The sequence below is a fragment of the Impatiens glandulifera genome, chromosome 5 (genome assembly GCF_907164915.1).
Source record: "Impatiens glandulifera chromosome 5, dImpGla2.1, whole genome shotgun sequence".
NCBI classification, from domain to species: domain Eukaryota; kingdom Viridiplantae; phylum Streptophyta; class Magnoliopsida; order Ericales; family Balsaminaceae; genus Impatiens; species Impatiens glandulifera.
The window spans coordinates 41,490,803-41,508,028 of NC_061866.1; the positions used below are offsets into that span (position 1 = coordinate 41,490,803).

At 30.6% G+C, this 17,226-nt stretch overlaps 2 protein-coding genes across 5 annotated transcripts; both read right to left on the reverse strand.

Annotated features, from left to right (window-relative positions):
- Positions 1–1,266: 1,266 nt before the first annotated feature.
- LOC124940694 (epsin-3-like) lies at positions 1,267–2,931 on the reverse strand. Its single transcript, XM_047481226.1, has 4 exons — positions 2,817–2,931; positions 2,588–2,710; positions 1,874–2,035; positions 1,267–1,788 (listed from the first exon to the last, which is right to left on the reverse strand). Exons 1-4 carry the CDS (start codon positions 2,921–2,923, stop codon positions 1,314–1,316), a joined length of 867 nt encoding a protein of 288 aa, XP_047337182.1. The 5' UTR covers positions 2,924–2,931; the 3' UTR covers positions 1,267–1,313.
- Positions 2,932–8,232: 5,301 nt separating this feature from the next.
- LOC124937713 (casein kinase 1-like protein 10) lies at positions 8,233–17,226 on the reverse strand. 4 transcript variants are annotated; one of them, XM_047478027.1, is made up of 14 exons: positions 16,657–17,226; positions 16,500–16,540; positions 13,924–13,993; positions 13,690–13,838; positions 13,520–13,615; positions 12,609–12,679; positions 11,666–11,727; positions 10,665–10,728; positions 10,507–10,591; positions 10,218–10,344; positions 9,823–9,899; positions 9,674–9,737; positions 8,880–9,034; positions 8,233–8,791 (listed from the first exon to the last, which is right to left on the reverse strand). In XM_047478027.1, the coding sequence occupies exons 1-14, from the start codon at positions 16,730–16,732 to the stop codon at positions 8,501–8,503; spliced, it is 1,428 nt and encodes a 475-aa protein (XP_047333983.1). In that variant the 5' UTR covers positions 16,733–17,226; the 3' UTR covers positions 8,233–8,500. The 4 variants fall into 4 exon arrangements, with proteins under 4 accessions (XP_047333983.1, XP_047333982.1, XP_047333980.1 ...); XM_047478026.1 differs by having other exon boundaries at positions 8,233–8,794; positions 9,674–9,734; positions 16,657–17,224; XM_047478024.1 differs by having other exon boundaries at positions 8,233–8,794; positions 16,657–17,223.

Here is a 17,226-nt window from a genome sequence, read left to right on the forward strand (position 1 = left end):
TATAATATAATATATTAATATTTGTAATGAAAAATAATGAAATGAAATATAATAATTTTTATTTTTTAACAAAATTTTAGAAGTTTTTATTATAGATTATATATAAATTTTTGTTTGTAGGTTACAGAATATATAGCCAATTAGTGTGAATATTATGATCATATCTTATAAATGGTGATTTTATGATAAAAATATAATCGAAATATAATCGAAATATAATCAAAATATATCTACTTGAATATTGTTTTAAAGTGTTTTATTCAAGATTTGGAGAATCATTTAATTACTTTTCTAAAAAAATTATTTTTTTATTTTTTATAAGGTTTTAAGTTCAAATATATGATATTATAGTTGTAATTATATATCAGATTTGTAAAAACAAATTGAGATTTTTTTTTTCAAATGTTAGAATTATTTGATTATTTGATGTTAAATTATTTGGAAAAAAAAATAATTTTTAATTGGTTAAATTATTACAATGTCTTTTATATTAAAATTTAAATTTTGTAAGAATAAAGTAAGAAAATTTTAATATTTTTATTAATAAAATGAATATTGGAAAATAAATAAAATATAATATAAGAAGTGTCTTTAAAACTTGAGTTTGTCTATAATGTAAGCACAGGTTGGGTGACACACCATTAATGAAATTATTTATTTTAACCTACTAACAACACATTTAAAACAGTTGTTTTCTAATAACTTTCTATTTTCGTAATAATATTTTGAAATATTATATTTTTATAAAAAAAAAATGACAAGAATAATTTATAATAGAGTCAATCAAGGTATGACGTTTAATTCTCATTTAGAACGCTTTTAGTTAAAGCGAAGAAAAAGATCGTATAAGTCTTAAAAGATATAAAAAAACGTGAATTAAAGCATAAAATTAATTGATTGGATATGACTAATTATTGTCATAACTACTTACTTAATTATTGTGGTAAGTACTTACTTTTGTATTATTTTCTTTTAAGAGTAGACTGTTCATTAGAGTTCAAAGTTCATTACATGTAACAAATTAAAACTTAGTGAAAAGAGTTCAAATAATATATCAAAGTCATAAATATTTGAGATATTTATTAAACAACTCAATAACAAAAAAAATATCAAACACATATATATATATATATATAAATATATAACTTGTCTTGGCACAGGACATGCATGAAGATGCATGTCCTATACCAAATTAATACTTCATAATGAAGATCTAGCTACAATATACATCCACATTTAAATACATATGAACCAAATTCAATATGCAATTAATTAAGCTAAAACAAAAACAAATCATTTCAAATAGAGATCCCTCAATACTTGATGTGTTTATTAGTAGGGCTCATACTAGCAAGTTTAGAGCAAATCCCATTGAGCAAACCATAAGGTTTTCCTCCTGATCCAGACCCTGATCCTGATCCTCCTGACCCTGCAGACCCTGGTCTTGATCCTGATCCTAGTCCACTTCCTTCATCTCCATGATCAATCAAGCTAGAACCAGCTTCTTCCACATAAGGTGGGCAATCCCAAAGGTGTGATTGTTTTCTTTCTTTCAATCCTTCACCCATTTCGCTCCATGCAGGACTCGAGGTAGCGCTTGAGCTGAAACTCGAGGCTCTCGATGCGTCGGAGAAAGGCGAAAATGTGCAAGGTGAGTCATTACCAAAACCATGGATTTCCCTAGTGATCTTTAGAGCCTTCAACCTTGCTTGTTTTAAGGCATCTCCCCCTTGAAGAAGTTCTAATATTCTATCTGATTTATTTCTCATGTTCATTCCCCAATCAAACCTATATATATAATTCATGTAACAAGAATGTTATATAATTATTAACTCTTTTAAAGAATATTGGATTAAGGAGAGGGAATAAAAACCCTTTTTCATCTTTGTATTGAAATGCACCAAGGTCATGGATGACATCATAATCAGATCTGAATTCATCAGCAAATTGTTCAGGACCATGAGTCAGCAAGAAATCCAATAACACTAGGGTTTTGTAAGATTGCCTCCAATGTTTCCAGTCGATATTATACAATCTGCATTCAATTAATCTTCAAATTATTGTCACCACTAATAGAAAATAATTATTAATTACTAATTAACTCGATTTTTTTTTTTAATTTAGAAAATTAACCTCAACTCAGAGTCATTATTTCCACTCCAACCTAAGACATTCTTATTAGTATAAATCAAATTGGTGACTTTTGGTATTAAAAGTTTCAAACTTGAGTCTTATGTACTTTTAGTTTCTTTTTTACGATGTTATTTGGATAATTCAAGGTAAATTATTTTTTAAATTCTAAAACTTGGATTTGGGTTGGTTCGCGTTTACCGTTAATCAATTCAAAATTTAGAAAGAAATAATCCAAAACTATAAGTGACATTTTTTTTACCTTTGATGATGTATATTCTTTAGCTTTTGATTTTGATAGAACCTTGACCTCTCTTTTTTTCTATAGGTTTAGTTTTATTTGGTTGTTGTTAATTCCCCACGAATTCATCGTGACTTTCTTGTTTTCTTCGTTAGACGGTCAAAAATCTATTTTTTAAGAAAAAAAACTTTAGAATTAATTAATGAATATATATACCTCTTATGAATCATATCAGCAATTCTCCAATAATCATCAAAGTGAAAAGATGCATCAGCAATTCTAGTCATTGTACTAGCATTGGGACTGCTTGGATCATCATTTGTAGCTTCCTCAGCCAAACTACAATTAAAAAAAATAACATATAACAAAAGTATTAACCCTAGGCCAATGAAAGTATGAAACTCGGATGATCGATATAACAAAAATTTGAGACATATTGGCTTACAGTTCGGCTCGAGTGACATCGGTAAAGACCAGCCTTGCATCTTTGTACTTCTCATTGAGAAAACAAGATGCTTGTTTTTTAATATTGTCCAGAAGTAAGTTCTCCATAGTTTTTGACTTATGATTAATTTATCTCAGAATTTTTTTCATATGAAAATAAGCAATTAGAGGAAAACCATACAAGATTAATCCTCAATCTCTATTTGTCAACCAAACAGCCATTTTCCAAGGAAATATATATATTTCATTCTCATCATCATAAGATCAATCTCTAGATACAATATTAAGTTAGTGGTTGTCCTTGATTGTAGAACATTAGTGGTGAGAAATTATATATAGGATTTCATGGTTATAATAGTGCGGACCTAAATAAAACGTGTGTACGATGTGTCATGTCTTAAATGGATTCCTCGTAATGTTGGTTGTTTGTTATTACATTCAACGACTTTTAATCTTCTAAATCTATTGAATCCATGTTTTTATTGACCGAGTCTACATAGAGAGTGATTGTTGAAATTAATACATATATATGTATTTCTAATCTTATATTTTTTTAAGTCAAGATTTTAATTCGGAAATGTTGCATGATGAGATCCAGAGGAAGAGAAGCACTCAATAATAGGGAAAGACATATGAAAAGAGAATGATAGATCATCTTAATTGAGATATATTTATGAAATTTTATTGAGAAATTAAATAACACCAATAAAGTCATCGAGATAGTTGAAAAGAGAACGTAATAAGAATTAGATGAAATCAAGGAATAATATGAATAAGTTGAAATCAAGAAAAACAGAATATGAATAAGATGAAATCAAATAGAATAAGATTCAAGCTCAACAAAGAAAACAATTTAAAGTTTATGATGGAGTAAATTATGAGGGAAGTAGATCAAATTTGAGAAAATTTGGACATGGAAATAGATATTCAAGTCTATTTATTTATGCTTTTGCAAATTTAGAAATTGTGTGCTTTGATTTGGATGACTTGACTTTGTTTATTGTTTTGCATTTATTTTCATATTTTTGTGATCTTTTATGTTGTACTAATTGAGTCTTGTTAATTTATTTATTTTTATTTCGTTGTTATATTTTTTTTCCTAATTCTATTATCAATTTATTTTTAAAATTATTACCACTGATTTATTAATAAAAATGGTTATTGAATATAAATAATAGAATATTAATGTATTGAATGATATATATAATTAAATAAGTTAAGTTTATAAAAAAAAACTAATATAATAATAATAATATCACAATATTATAATAATATAATAATATTTTACAAATATATTATTCTATATTATGACATTTCTCCTCAAACTTAAAATGAAAAGATTATGATAATTTGAGGTTGAAAACGAGATTGTAAAATGTTGATGATATATTTTCAAACTTGATAAATTCGCAAGTGTTAAATCAATTCAATGATGTGATGACAATGTGTTGATTAATAAATCTACGATGAAAGTAGAAGCTCAAACATAAATTATCGGGATAAAATTACAACCGAAAAAGAACTCTGAGGTTACTTGCACGTGAATGTTGTAATTCATTCAATGACAAAATGACAATGTGTTAACTAAAATATCAACGAAAAATGTAGAATTCCATAAAAAATGAATACTAAGATGAAACAATAACTAAAAATAAAACTCGGAGTAACTCACTCTGTTTGAGTTTGGGTTAAGTTGGACTTCTAACATTCCAATATTAACTCACTATGAAAGGATGAATGAGAAAGAAGGTTTGAATTTGAAGGGAACATAATAGTAAATAGAGGTAGATCAAATGGTACAACCTGAAAAACGTGAGCATATGAGTCATTTATAACCAACCTCAATGATTTAAAAACTCAATATTGATTTTTACACCAAATGTATTATACTCTTCCGATTATTGGGACAGGTCTATGTAGGGTTACTATGCTTAAACTTAGTCTCAAAAAAACAATATTTATCATTTACTAAACTTTTATTTATTCAAATCTTATCAAACTTATAATAGACTAGTAGTCTAGTTTTTTTTAATAAACGGTGTATATTTTTTCCTTTGTTCGATTCATAAAAAGAGTTTTTTTTTTAATAAGAGAATGTCCTACGACTAACCTAACATTTTATCTACCCTAATTATTGTGTTTCAGATGCCAAAAAGGAGGGACTACTATGAAATGAATGTAGGAGTAACAATGTTTGCTCAATTACAAAATAGTTTTAAGTGTGATTCTTGTGTATAGTTTTTTAATGAATGAAATGTTACTTATTTTGCTTTATGGATCCTTAATTCATTGAGAAAACGACTTTATTGTAAGTAAGTTTTTTAATATATTTTTGTTTGAGATTATATAATACTATGTTTAAGAATACATTGGTTTGCCAAAAAAAATAATAAGCAAGAAGAGTGAAAATGCAAAACAAAACAAAGTTTTGAATTAAATTTTGACCTTGACGATTGTAACAAAAGAAATTACACAAGAGTTTCAAGATCTTACAAATCTAAAAAAGACATTAAACAAAGGCAATACGATAAATAAGAAAATTTGAAAGGACAAAATAAATTTTGTTTTTTTTCTAGATCCTCAACGACAAGTCCAAGTCCTCACTTCCTTCCTCTTCATTGGCCCGACCGAGTCCAATCGCCACGATTGGTTTTTCCAATTTCCCTAAGTACGGTTTGGTGTAAGCATTGGAAGGCTCTCCCATCTTTGCACTAGATGAAGGCATGTGAAGATGCGCCAAGGGATTGATACCGTTCTCTTTACTCTTGATCGATTTCCCTTGCACCAAATCAAGACCATAACTTTCATGCAATGGTTTCATTCGATCATGTGATGAAAATCGTGACAGCGAACGGTGAGATGAGTTTCCACACCAAGGATTTTGGTTAAAATCATAAAATGGGCTCATATGAGAACCAACATGGTGTATTAGTTCCCAGTTGCTTGAGAACAATTCATTGCAAATTTTACATGCAATAATGTGTGTTTCCTCATTGGCCATAGAACTATGGGCAGGGGAATTATGCAATGAATGAGAGAACTAAGAAGAGAGGAGATTGAATAGTCAAATGTCTTTAAGTTAATTGTATATATAGAAAGAAAAAAATCCCCTAACCTAAGACGAGCACCACTTTTATTAAAAGAGTTATTATCGAGACGACTTCTAATCATACAAACATCATCTTTACCAAAAATCTTGCTAAATTACATAGTTATATCGATTAATAAATAATTCAAATGCTTGTAATTAACATAAAAGATTTGAGCTTATCTATATATAAAATGATGTGATATCATAGTTATTAGTGAAGAATAAAAAGTAAAAGGTATGTTTCATTGTATTACTCTTATTGAAAAAATAGAAAGTTATGATAAATTTAAAAATGATTTTTGTTAAATAGTAAGTAAATTAATTCATGAGATCTTATTTTAAGCTTATTTTTTTAATAATTAGATATCTTAATTATCAAATAAGATAAATATAGTACTGATTTATTATTCATCTATATTGGAAATTATGAAAGTTAATATAATTTGAATGTAACTTAATTTTATAAATTAAGAATTTGAGACATTATTGTCAAATTTAAAATCTAACAAAAGGAGAATATTAGGTCATTTTTATTGAAATAAGTTAATAAGTTACTCACAACTAACTCGGCAATGTATTTTAAATAATAAGAGTCTTATTTATAAGATCAAAAATCTCGATATTTTGATTTCAACACCTTTAAATTGTGGTGGAGTTCGTAACTTTAAAGTTTCGTACTAATTTTTTAAAATAAATTAATGTTTTCAACTAACTTTAAGAAAAGACTAGTACAATTTTTAATGTTGTTGTAACCTTTCATTTTCTAAGATATTTTCAATTGACAATTATATTTTAAATGAGATCAAATAATATATATATATATATATATATATATATATATATATATATATATATATATATATATATATATATATATATATATATATATATAAAATAATGTTTATTACAAGATATCGGATTCTCGCACCACAACACACTACCCGTTTAGTAAGAATAAAATGAGTCGGTTTGTTAATTCGCTATTTGACCCGACCACAAAACTTCAAAAGGTTAAATTCAAATATTATAAATTGTGTGACTTATTCATTATAAATTTAACATAAATCAACTAATTAAGTTAATATAAATTTATATTTATATTTTTAATTCAACCAAAAAACTATAAAATATATCATTGTTAATATTTTTTTTATAAAATTTTCCTTTGTAATTATAGAAGGTGAAGTTTTTTAATATCTAAACTATCTTTTAAAGTATATAACACAATAGAAGACAATGTTTTTGTAAACTTAAACTTTTTTTTTAAGTATATAACAAGTCTATTCTAATTAATGTGTTTTTAGTTATGTAAATTAAATAATTCAAATTTTGAATAGTTTGATTGGTGGTTAGTTTTTAGGTAAAAAAGAGTGATATTTTAAATTCAATTTTAGACTTAAGAAAATAGTGTTGATATTGGGGAAGACGACAAGTAATTTTTTTTACAAATTATTTTTTAGAATAAATAGATTAAAGTAAAATTCAGATTCATTCAATCATATATATTTAAATTTACCCACAGTCATCACCCTATTTATAAAATAATTACATTATTATCAACCTAATAAAAATACATAAAATTAATATAATCTAAACTAAAAACAGATTAAACTAATTAGAGTTTTCAATTAAAAAAATGATAATAGATATTATAAATATCATAGGCAGCATAAAATGTGATTTATATATATATTAATTTTTATAAATTACTCATACAATTTAAAATCTAGATTATAAATTGATTTCTCATTTGTAACTTCTTTTTTAATTAAAAAGATAATTAAACTTCTTATCAAAAAAATAAAATCAGATATGATTCAACTTTGGTCTTCACATCAAAATTTGAATACCTAATTATTTAGACCTACCATGTATTTTTCATATTTCAATTCTAGTATGGTTAAAATTATATTTGTTAAATTGTTTTTTCCTTCTTAATTTAAAAGACAATAATACATAATGTAATTGTGCATCATATAAAATTTTAAAAAACATGAGTAAATAATACTTTAAAAAGAAATTATGCAAAATTTATTTTGAATTGTAATGAGTGATTGATAAATTAAATAATCAAACTCTTCTCAAAACAAGATTTTGCATATAAAAACTATCTCATCTTCATCAAAAGCAATACTTGAAACAGTAGTACCATATTACAATAAACTTTCATAACATAAAATAATAAATCTAGGATAGTTGTTTGATGTTTTTGTGGCTTTGCTCCTCCTTGAAAACCAAAATCCACCAAGAAAGTTATTTGATGGTTTGATGATTGCATCTTGACTAAAGGACCTAATAAAAATAGCATTATTTCTTCTAAGCACTCTTGAAAACCAAATCCACAAAGGGAAATATGAAAAGGTCCACCATATTCATAACAACAAATGTAGATCTCAGAATTAAAATATGAACAAATCCCTAATCAAGAAGATTAGATTTTTTTTCGGTTTGTCATCCATTACTTTTCCTGCAGATCAGGATGGGGAGTTCATCTAGTTTTTTTTTTTCTTTTTTCCTTACCAAAATACAGGAAGAAGACATTGATGAAACCAATGAAGACGTCGTGATTGAAGAACCTTCTATGATCTTTCTTTCTACTTCCTCTTTCCAGTTCCGATAGTAAGCAGCTCAAAGCTCCGGAGGGCATCATCACGACTACTAGTACCCCCCCTTGTTGCAGCAGGGGCACGAGTGAAAGATGAAGATTTTGATTCAAAACCGGGTTGAACTCTCTGGGTGGATGGACGGGTCATGCCTAGAGCTAACCGACTTGTTCGGTTTTCGCTGGGTTCACCAGACGAGCTTGGCCGGCTACTTGACAACCCCCCTACTCTTCTAGTACTGCTGCAGTTTCTTGAAGATCTTCCCAATCTCTCAGAATCAGCATGCTTGGATTAGATTAGCAAAATAACCGCAGATCGTCAACATGAATTCGAATTAAAAGCATATATATATATATATAAATATTCTTACCGCATCCTTTGATAAGGGTGCTTCATCAGAAGATCGATGATATCGAGAATGGTCAGGCTGTCTGGATTGTTCACCACGTAAGCCTGCACCAGATGCATTCCTTCTAGCAAATGACTCTACTGCCCCAGCAAACCTATCTTGAACTTCTTGTTTCACTATTACAGAGGAAAAAACTAAAAGTTCAGAGTTCAAAATAACCCAAGGAAAACATAAAGGGAGGAATAAAAAGATGCAAAAACAAATTGTTTGTTTTGAGAAAGCCTAAAACTACTGCAATGTTATGAACACAGTTTGTCATAGGCCATCATAGTTAAGATTCTTTGCTTTTTGAAAATGTAAAATGTGGGTTACACTAATAGTCCTCAATAGAAAGATTGTAATGATAAAAAAGGAAAATATAGTAAGATCCTAACAAACTTGGCCCACACTAGCCTATTTGCTAATAACCAATTATAAGAGGCGAAACTTGGATTCCATATATACGAGAATATGACAACCTGCAGTTTAATGACCCAATCTCAAAACTAAGATAATAATGTTCACCCGGGTCGGGTCAACAGAACTTTTGCACATAGCCACCATGCGTTCACGACAAGCCACATAATGGTATCAACTCTTTTCATCGTGTATTTTTTTTCGAGAAAAGATGAATCCTTTATTTAATTTAATGTTATAATTGTAGTCCTCCTCCAAAGGCAAATGATTCAAAGCACTGAGGAGCAGAATTTTTTTCTTATTGAAAAGTGGAATTTGCTGTCTAATTTGCAAGATGCCACCTCAGACAAGAAAAATACCAGGTGTCTTTTCAGCCATTTCTGCAGAAGGACCAGGGTTCAAGGATATTTTTCCAACCGGCTGCTGTAGTAGAAGAAACCGAAATGAGCTATATAGGTAGTAAAGAATTAACAGAACTGATTTGACAAATGTTTATAGAGAAACGAACCCGAGAGGATCTAGAACTGGAGCCAATTTGTGGATATTTCAAAATTGTCCAGTCAAATACATAGTCGAACTGATAACCTGCACAAAATTAAAAGATCTGAATGACGCTGCTTATCACTTTTTTACCATCACTTTCACGACAGCGCCTGATAATAGAATCTCTCACAAAGAAGCTCAACTATAAGAAAATTATTTTTGCATTGAATGAAATTATGTACAATGCTTGGGACACGGAACTATCAGGGTAACATGAATAGAGAATGTTGAGAGTCAAATGCAAAGAAGCTGATGTTCATGTTTTAGGAGTCAAACATCGAGGGCATAAGGTAAATGGCATCCACCTCATGCTCTTGGTAGCGAGACTTACGAAAGTGCAAATTAAATTATGATGCTTACCTTCTCGAATAAATAGGTCTCGGAAAATTCTCTTCAGGTACGAATAATCGGGTTTGTCCTCAAATCGCAATGATCTACAGTAGTGGAAGTATGATATGAACTCTGAAGGATGAGATTTGCAAAGAACCTAAATGAACAAATGAAACAATTAATATATAATTTCATGAATTATCTAAGAACTTTTAGAGAAGCAAAGATAGGGAAGTAAGATACAATGCATGTACATGTTGACTAATCAAGTAAAAAATCTTTCTATTCAGTATAAGTTTAAAGAAGGAAATAAGCAAACCTCAATAGCTGTTTGCATTTTCTTTTCACTTATTTTATCATACTTCTGCTTTTTGGTCCCCCCTTTTAGACCCTGCCAAGGAAGGCTAAAGAAAATATAGTCAGAATGGGTTTGAAGATAACAAGCAGAATATGTTTAGATACAGTAATGTTTTCCACCTTCCCCGTAGGAAATACATAAGCACATAGCCAAGAGATTCCAAATCATCCCTCCTGCTTTGCTCTAAAAAGAACACAAGCAAAGAAGCAACAAATTAGTTGATTCTAGAAAATACACTAATGTGATTGACAAAAATGTTATGCACAAGCTTAATTGTAGCATCGCCATAGTTGTCAATAGCGTATAGCGCTAAATAGCGTCAAAGCTGCTAATGGCTATAGCGTAAAGCGAATAGCGTAGCGAGGGCTATTTGAAAATAAAACGTAAAAAACATGTAATTGTCAAAAATAAAAAACATCACAAAAATAAAAGTTCAAAACATAAAACCATCAATTCTTAAACTAGAAAAAGTTCAAAACATAATCTAAAATTCATTGTCATCATTTTCTTCATCAAGATCGAGATCATCTTCTTCATTTGAAATTGCATAATGTTTGGCATCATTCTTTTCTTCACTTTTTTCATCGAAATCAAATTCATCTAAAAGATCAAATGTGTTAGATGTTCCTAGTGGTCTTTCCCCCCTTGACTTAGATGTGATTGCCTTCGAGCTTCTTAAATGTGTAGATGAAGAGAAAATAAGAGAATGAATGATAAGAAAAGGCTAGAGAAAAGAAGAGAAAGAGGGATAAGAAAAGGCTAGAGAAAAAAATGTAGAAAGAATATTAGAGGAAAGAAGAGAAAATAATTGGAAAAGACTAGAGAGGAAAAAATATAAAGAGAATAAAAGAAGAGTGCAAAGAAGAGGAAGAGTCAAAAAAAAAATTTGAAATTTAAAAATTTTTGGGAGTTGAAAAATCATAATTAATATTAATTTTGTAAAAGCGTCGCTACAAGGGGCAATAGCTTTTGGCGCTATAGGAGCTATAGCTACAAAAGCGGGGCTATTTGAAAGTGCGTAGCCTATAGCCCCTTATAGCTACAAGTGGGCGCTACGCTACGCTATTCGCTATAGCTAGCGCTACGGGCGCTATTGACAACTATGAGCATCGCTGCTCACCAATTCCAAGATGGGTGTTAACACTTGCATAACGCGCTGTTCCAGTGAGGTTCTTATTTTCCCTGTGTAGAAAATTGTTAATGAGAAACAAGCACAAAATAAAATGTAAATGCTCTGTAAATAAGAAAACCATGTCATTAACTGATTCTGTCTGCACCCAAAACCATTCAACTCATAAAGACAACTTGGCAATAGTTCTAAGTATAACATCATCTACTCAAATTCTAACAACAGAAACCTCTTTCGGTTCTAAACATGCGAAATAACAACCTAATCATTGATATATATATATATATATATATATATATATATATATATATAATATAGGCAATGAAACATAGGAGCAGGAGCTGAAATATACAGTTGAATGACAAAGACTACAGTTCTAGTCTCTAATCTATATCTAGCTTCTAAACTCTATCCAATCTCCTTGAATAACAACAGTTACGTTACATCTTAGTTGGCTTTATATGGCCAAATCAAGGATGGAGATCCATTGGATCAAATGGCCAGAAAAAAAATATAGGAGATCCGGAAGGATAAGATATCCATGTACTACTTTTTTTTGCTAAAAATGGTTTAGATTTGATCCAAAATTTCTAAACTATACCTTAAATATATTAGTAGACAAATAATTCGGAAGGATAAGATATTCATTAACTAATTTTTCAATCAAATGACCCACTAGTAAGATATCATGCAAACAAGCATTGCCGTGGAATATTATTTGAGGTGAAGAATAAAAGGAATGGGATACCAAACTGAAACAGCAATCAGTGAGACTCATCCCAAACCCAAACATAACCAACAAATATTGACAAAACTATCATATTATTCTAAGTACATGCAAAGACTTTCCTCCGTATATGCAACAATGCCTACAAAGTGTAGAAACTTCAAGTAAACAAACCTTCGAAATGACAAACTATACGAATTTCAATACCTGTATGGTATATGCCTGTGTGTTTGGAGGTCCCTATACTTTTTTGCAAGGCCATAATCAATAATGTAGACCTTCAAAATAAATACATAAAATTATCAATGAAATGGACAAGGTGAGTGTTGGTGAATGATGCAACAATATTGGACAGCAAGTATTGATGCTGTAAACAAAGTTCAAGGGGACAATGACACATGCAGCACAAGACCATGGTTAATATTTGACCCTAAGACAACCAAGATTCAACAGTCAGAAAGAAATGCAGATGGGCAGATGAGATGGAAGAAGGCCAACATACACATGGGCACATGATGGGACCCAGTAAGGAATATAATATTAAGTTGTTAAAGGAATATGCTCATCTTGTTATTTTCAGTATCTTAGATAAGATTTAACATTAGCTAGAGGTGAGGTAGTGTGTATGTATGAATTGATGCAATCTATCTCTCCTAGCCATTGACTTTCCCCTTCTCATCTCAACTGATCATCTCCCTCTATATTTCTGTCCTAATTAATATCTCACTTATCAACTTCATTCTCAAATGGGAGCTTCACGGCTCAAACGTCACATTCCTCATATAAATCTACATTTTTATTATTTTTTAAAGGGAAAACTTCATTAAATCTACATTAAACACAAAGATGTGGATCTTAATTAGGATAGGAAAATCATAAATGAGTATCTTTCAAGACAAGCATAACTAGCCAAATGATATGTTGTCAGTAGTAATAAGACTTATAGTCACATTTGACTGTAATTCCATAAAGAACATCAAACTTATTCAGCTACCACCACAATCAATTTAAGCATAAGAGATATTGAATCCTTCTGTTTTGTTAACCTTCTAACAGGATAATCTAATACACTAAGAAACTGAACTACAAAAGTTTACACTCAATAAACCGTAGTATACCTGATTTGCTCTGCGTCCCAACCCCATTAAGAAGTTGTCGGGTTTGATATCACGGTGAAGGAAGCCTCTTGAGTGCATAAACTCAACTCTGTTTAACTGGATGAAGCAAAAAAACCATGAGCAGAGCCCAATATTGAGCATACAAAAGATAATCTCACAATAATACTTACTAACTGATCTGCGAGCATCAAAACTGTTTTCAGTGAGAACTTTCGAGTACAATAGTTGAACAAGTCCTCTAGGCTTGGCCCAAGGAGGTCGATAACCATTGCACTATATTCTCCTTCAACTCCATACCATTTGAGGTGTGGAATTCCAGCTTCACACAGAAAGAGGATATAAATAAGAAATGTTACTCATTTCATATCATAATCATGGGAATTAAAAATGAGAACGGGAATTACTTCCTCCTTGAAGAATCATGTACAACTTAGATTCTAAGTGAAGTTGTGGGTGTTTCGTCTTAGTTGGTTCCTGGAGAAATAAGAAGTTTATTTAGATTACATGAAACAAAGGAATGGGATGCAAATAAAAAATAAATAAACAGGCCTGGACTGCAATTAGGAGCTTCTTGCTATTCTGATATCGTAAAGAGATCAAGAGATACAACAATGATATCAATATGTGCAATATTCTATATGAATGCATCCCAATAGACATGTCATTTCAGTCTAATACATTAACTAAAAACAGTTCAACTTGTCCTTCACTAAAACTGTAGAGGACCAAAATCAGTACATATAAACCAAGGGCACCAAAGATGAAGTATGAATAACATAAACATTTTCATCTAAACACCTTAGGCATGTACACGCATTGAAAAGGCTCTAAGTGACTTGTGTCCATGAACTTCAAGGCCAAGGAACAGCCGCTACTCATTGTGAAAGGATACAAGTCGTGTATAGATTCTACAAAGTTACCTCGTTTGAGGAAATTTGACCAAAGTTACAAGTAATGAGGTAACTTTGTGTGCTCCTTCTTTTAGAGAAAACTCACATAGCTCATCAAGCTTGTAATAAAGTCTTAGGGTGACCCACTAAATTTTAAGTTATCTTATTTGCCTATCAAACATGTTAAGACTGTTCAAATAGTCGCTCCATCCAAATTAGTGCAAAATCGGAGGAAGAAACAAGCAACTCTCTCTACATAGCAATTTCCATCATCCGCCACAAACGAACAGTATATTATTTTTCTCATCTCACTGGATTTGATCTACTTCAAGCCATGTACATTTTTAAGCTACAACTGTTATGCATAATTTTCAGCTTTCTGGTAAAGGGAAGCTGTCTCAGCAATCTGCATAATCAACACTCATTATGGGAAAGAGAGAGGAACACTTAGCGATTGGGTAGGGGCAAGTTCTGGGAAGAACCCACAAGAGTCTTCAGGGAGCACTTATATAAACTCATTGATTTCATTATCCACATCCAAGAAACTATGTGCGTAATTTGGTGAAACAATTGCAGGATATGGCTACCTCTCTCCTACTTTCTAAGAGTATCTCCACTCTATGTAAATGACCAAAATACTGGTTGGAGAAGAATGAAAGCATTGATCCAATTAACAGAGTGTACTGTTTAATCCAATTGAACAAGTATGCTGGGGAAATAATATAATTAAAATTCAGTAGATTATTTGACAATTGCTCTGCATGTTTAACATGCTGTTTGATAATTTGACAAATCCAGTCATTTGCAATCCTGAAGGCATACATTTGGCTTATCATGGACATAAATCTTATCACTTTTCTAGTGATTTAGAAGATTGTTTTTCACATAACCAAAACATTGTTAGCCTCTATCATTTATTCACTGTTTAATAGCACATTCCAGCGACTTATAAACCTTCCTAGATGTACTTGTTCTAAAGTTGGAACATGTCATCCATGTTTGTATAAACAATCTGTCATTTTTATCTTACTTCTCACATAAACAGTTCAAGGACAAGAAGAAATGATGAAGTGAAGGACTCATGGTAGGTTTTGGTTCTATAAACTTCAAAAAATAAATAGGAAAAACTGTCACATTTCCTAGTATATAGAATCACACTAAATCCTTGACTTTGGCAGTTGAGCAAGTACCGATAATCAATTAGACTGCTTTTTACCATTTCATTTGAAAGCTATGGTTGAAAGAGCTCAAACAAAATGTGAAGCCTTGCCTAACTTATCTAAGCATATATGGATTTGAATGCCTATCCTCTCCTTTATTTACCAATCCAACATGAGGAATGAACCTCAAAAAATCAAAGATTCAGCTAAACAAATAATGAAACACATAACACTGCCAAATGGTCATAATGCATAAAGAAACTTGGATACCATAAAAGGGTATACATTCCTCCATGTATATAATTAGATTCACTAAACTTGGGTGACCAGAAAAGTGAAAGATTCCATGTATATGGTTAAATCCATTACCTTTTTCATTAAACCAAATATTAGACAATAATCCAAGTCCATGTATACAGTTAATTTATCCTGAACTCATTAAACATTCTTTTGGACTATGAAGCACATGATCTCTAACAACATGATAATCAATTAATTGCATTTAACTCTAATTATAGGTTCACATGTTTTTTTAAGTAAACAAAAACCACATCTTATTTTATTACTTCCATCAGTTGAAAAACACTAATGAGTAAACTTCTCCTCCCTTAAGATGTACTCACAGAAGAAGGGAGGGAAATTAAACCGCCTCAGATGTAAACAGCAACTGATGAGAGTAGAATTCTTACAATTGAGTTTATTTGGAATAAATAATTGAAACTATGCTGACATTTATATACCTATATCTAAGCAGAATTAAACAGAATGCAAAACCCATATTCCAAGTAAGTCAAGATCTCTAGGTTCACAAAACCTAAGCGCACATGGCATAACTAAGCAATGAAGCTAGATACAACAGGCAACAAAAGAGCAGTTTTTAGATAGACATTGATCAATTCAGATATAACCTTCATAGAATACTATACATACCAACTTCACAGCAACTTCCTCCCAAGTTTGTGTATTTACGGCTGTAAAAATACACAGAAACGATTGTCAAAAAAACAGTTGATCCCCACAAAAGATAAGATAAAAAACAGTTGAAACAGAAGATTGAGGACTTGTAAAATATACATATAGCATGTACCAAGATAAAGCTCCCCAAATGAACCACTGCCAATCTTACGCCCAAGTCTGTACTTTCCACCAATTACAAGATCCATGATTTCAAAACCCAGTTAGAAAAAAAGCTGATTGACCTCTCTTTCTTCTCAAATTCTATTCAGATTCGCCAGTTCAAATTTCAGCAGCAAAATACTCGACACACTAACGGATCAAAACAAACTCTACCCAATACGTCTCTGTCTCGAGATCTTCTTCCCAAGTAAATATATTTATTAATCACCGCCGCAAAACTGAGTCTCTCAAGTGTACATAAGAAGAAAGGTTGACCGACCCAAAAGTAAAATGGAATAAATCAATGAATTGAACTCTAGAATCTACATAGTCATGATCGGAAAGCAAATGAAACCCAGTAGCTAGTATGAGTAATGAAAACCCTAAGTTGATATAAATCTCTGAAAAGGGGAGGAAGAAAGAAGTACAGTGGTAAATAGATGAGAGAAAAACAATCAAGAAAATGAAAAAATGGAAGAAAGATTAGAAAGACCCGTGTGAGAGGAGAGAACACGGATGATTTCTCATGGAAGAAAACGTC

Bases quoted from the DNA above. Each gene is read 5' to 3' on its own strand.
- LOC124940694 (XM_047481226.1), bottom strand. From the start codon at position 2,923: ATGGAGAACTTACTTCTGGACAATATTAAAAAACAAGCATCTTGTTTT. The intron at 2,036-2,587 runs GTATATATATTC...AATTGAATGCAG, and splicing joins GCTGATATGATTCATAAGAG to ATTGTATAATATCGACTGGA. The intron at 1,789-1,873 runs GTTTTTATTCCC...TTATATATATAG, and splicing joins CAATACAAAGATGAAAAAGG to GTTTGATTGGGGAATGAACA.
- LOC124937713 (XM_047478024.1), bottom strand. From the start codon at position 16,732: ATGGATCTTGTAATTGGTGGAAAGTACAGACTTGGGCGTAAGATTGGC. The intron at 10,592-10,664 runs GTGGAAAACATT...TATTTTCTTTAG, and splicing joins ATGTATTTCCTACGGGGAAG to CCTTCCTTGGCAGGGTCTAA. The intron at 9,035-9,673 runs GTATTTTTCTTG...CCTCTGTAATAG, and splicing joins AATGGCTGAAAAGACACCTG to TGAAACAAGAAGTTCAAGAT.